At 50.9% G+C, this 2,092-nt stretch overlaps 1 protein-coding gene across 1 annotated transcript in view; it reads left to right on the top strand.

Moving 5' to 3' along the window:
- The window catches only part of LOC108800657 (ATP-dependent RNA helicase DDX19A), a 24,951-nt gene that overhangs the window by 5,501 nt on the left and 17,358 nt on the right, over positions 1 to 2,092 (top strand). Inside the window, exon 3 of the mRNA XM_018572648.1 lies at positions 111 to 176. Coding sequence (XP_018428150.1) covers positions 111 to 176 — 66 coding nt within the window. The remainder of the gene's footprint in view (positions 1 to 110; positions 177 to 2,092) is intronic.

The raw sequence follows: 2,092 nt of genomic DNA, 5'->3' as shown, positions 1-2,092 counted from the left end.
AATCTCACCATTGTGGGAGGGGCAGAGACACAAAGTACTGGGTGGGACGGGAACTCTGAGAATTGCTTTGTGGACTCGGTGGAATTCTTCTGATTGTCTCTTGCTTGCAGGCACAGACTCACAGACTGCGAATAACGGGGAGGCTGCAGAGAAGTCTGCAGAAGACGACGATAAAGGTGAGTCGTTTATCCGGTTGGTTTAGTACTCTTGCCTCCTCCCAGACTCTCCGCCCACATGTCTCTCCCATGTTGTGGTTTGGTTTTTGTCGCATACCTTTAGTGATCCTTTTAGTCTGACATAAATTGATCCTCGCTGGTGTAGAGTGCCTGCGCTCGCTGGTGTAGAGTGCCTGCGCTCGCTGGTGTAGAGTGCCTGCGCTCGCTGGTGTAGAGTGCCTGCGCTCCTGATCAGATTTTCTAGTTTCGGGAGAACTTGTGTTCTGATGTTACGGCGGAGCTTCAAAATAACATAATCTCACCATTGTGGGAGGGGCAGAGACACAAACTACTGGGGGGGGGGAAATCTCACCATTGTGGGAAGGGCAGAGACACAAACTACTGGAGGTAATCTCACCATTGTGGGAGGGGCAGAGACACAAAGTACTGGGTGGGACGGGAACTCTGAGAATTGCTTTGTGGACTCGGTGGAATTCTTCTGATTGTCTCTTGCTTGCAGGCACAGACTCACAGACTGCGAATAACGGGGAGGCTGCAGAGAAGTCTGCAGAAGACGACGATAAAGGTGAGTCGTTTATCCGGTTGGTTTAGTACTCTTGCCTCCTCCCAGACTCTCCGCCCACATGTCTCTCCCATGTTGTGGTTTGGTTTTTGTCGCATACCTTTAGTGATCCTTTTAGTCTGACATAAATTGATCCTCGCTGGTGTAGAGTGCCTGCGCTCGCTGGTGTAGAGTGCCTGCGCTCGCTGGTGTAGAGTGCCTGCGCTCGCTGGTGTAGAGTGCCTGCGCTCCTGATCAGATTTTCTAGTTTCGGGAGAACTTGTGTTCTGATGTTACGGCGGAGCTTCAAAATAACATAAAAAAATCGTACTTGTTGTTCGCACTTCCTAGTTTTTGGTGGCTACGTTCATCCTTCATACCTCCGTGGAGCTTAGAATGTAGCCAGGGAAATTCTCGCTCCCAAGAGAGAACTTCTGATGGGATGTGCTGACACCGCACGCGCCGGCATTTCCTTCACCGCGATGCCGGTCTGTCTCCCCCCTCTGGATTGCTCACTTCCATTCTAGAATGACAGCGGCCCCTGGAGTCTCGGGTGAAAGCTTCCTCGCCTCTCCTCCTCCACCATGGCTCCATCACTCTCCTCTTCTGCCATGGATGCCAGTGAGCGCTAAATTATAGGACAGGAAGTCCTGAAAGGCAAACTGAACAGTGCCGTGCACGGGCTCCAACAGGACATTGTTGAACTGAACAGTGGCCCCATGCACGGCTAATTCCATTCCTCTCCTCCCCGCTGTGCGCTGCTCTGTGTCCCAGCGGGGGGGAGAGGAACTGTCACAGGCGGCCGAGCGCTGTGAGTGGCCGGCGTCTCACCTCCCACACCGCTCAGCCTCCTATCGCAGATAAGAGGAGAGCGGTGTGTGGGGGGCGGAGACAGGCAGCGCTGTCACAGGAGGCTGCCTGGCGGGTGCAGGGGAGGAGTCAGCTGTCCGATCGAGCTCTCCTCCCCGCACTGCTCGCTCAGCCTCCTGTGACGGCGGGTCGGGATGGAGAGCGAGTACAAGCAGTCGGGGATCGCTGAGTGTTTGTAGATAATTGAGGACATTCTAAAAGTAAAGTAAAAAATACAAATATTTAATAAAAATAAAGAGAAATAATATATAAAATGTAAACGTTTATAAAAGAGAATATATTTTTGGTTTCGGTGCACCTCTAGTAATTAAAAATAAAAGTAAACTTTTCTACTGATTATAACAAGTTCTGGGACACGGCTTCATGTTCTGATCCTCTATTAGATATCACATGATCGGGTCACACCATGAACCCGCTAAGTGACAATCTGCTGCTGCAGCATTTTATTTCTCAGGGAGACTTTTTTTAGTTCTATTTTAAACCCCTCTGTACCGGCAGCGACACC

This window comes from Nanorana parkeri, unplaced genomic scaffold, assembly GCF_000935625.1.
Source record: "Nanorana parkeri isolate BGI_ZX_2015 unplaced genomic scaffold, ASM93562v1 scaffold2092, whole genome shotgun sequence".
Classification (NCBI taxonomy): Eukaryota; Metazoa; Chordata; class Amphibia; order Anura; family Dicroglossidae; genus Nanorana; species Nanorana parkeri.
Note: the sequence above shows the minus strand (reverse complement) of the source record. Positions and strands in the feature narration are given on the sequence as shown.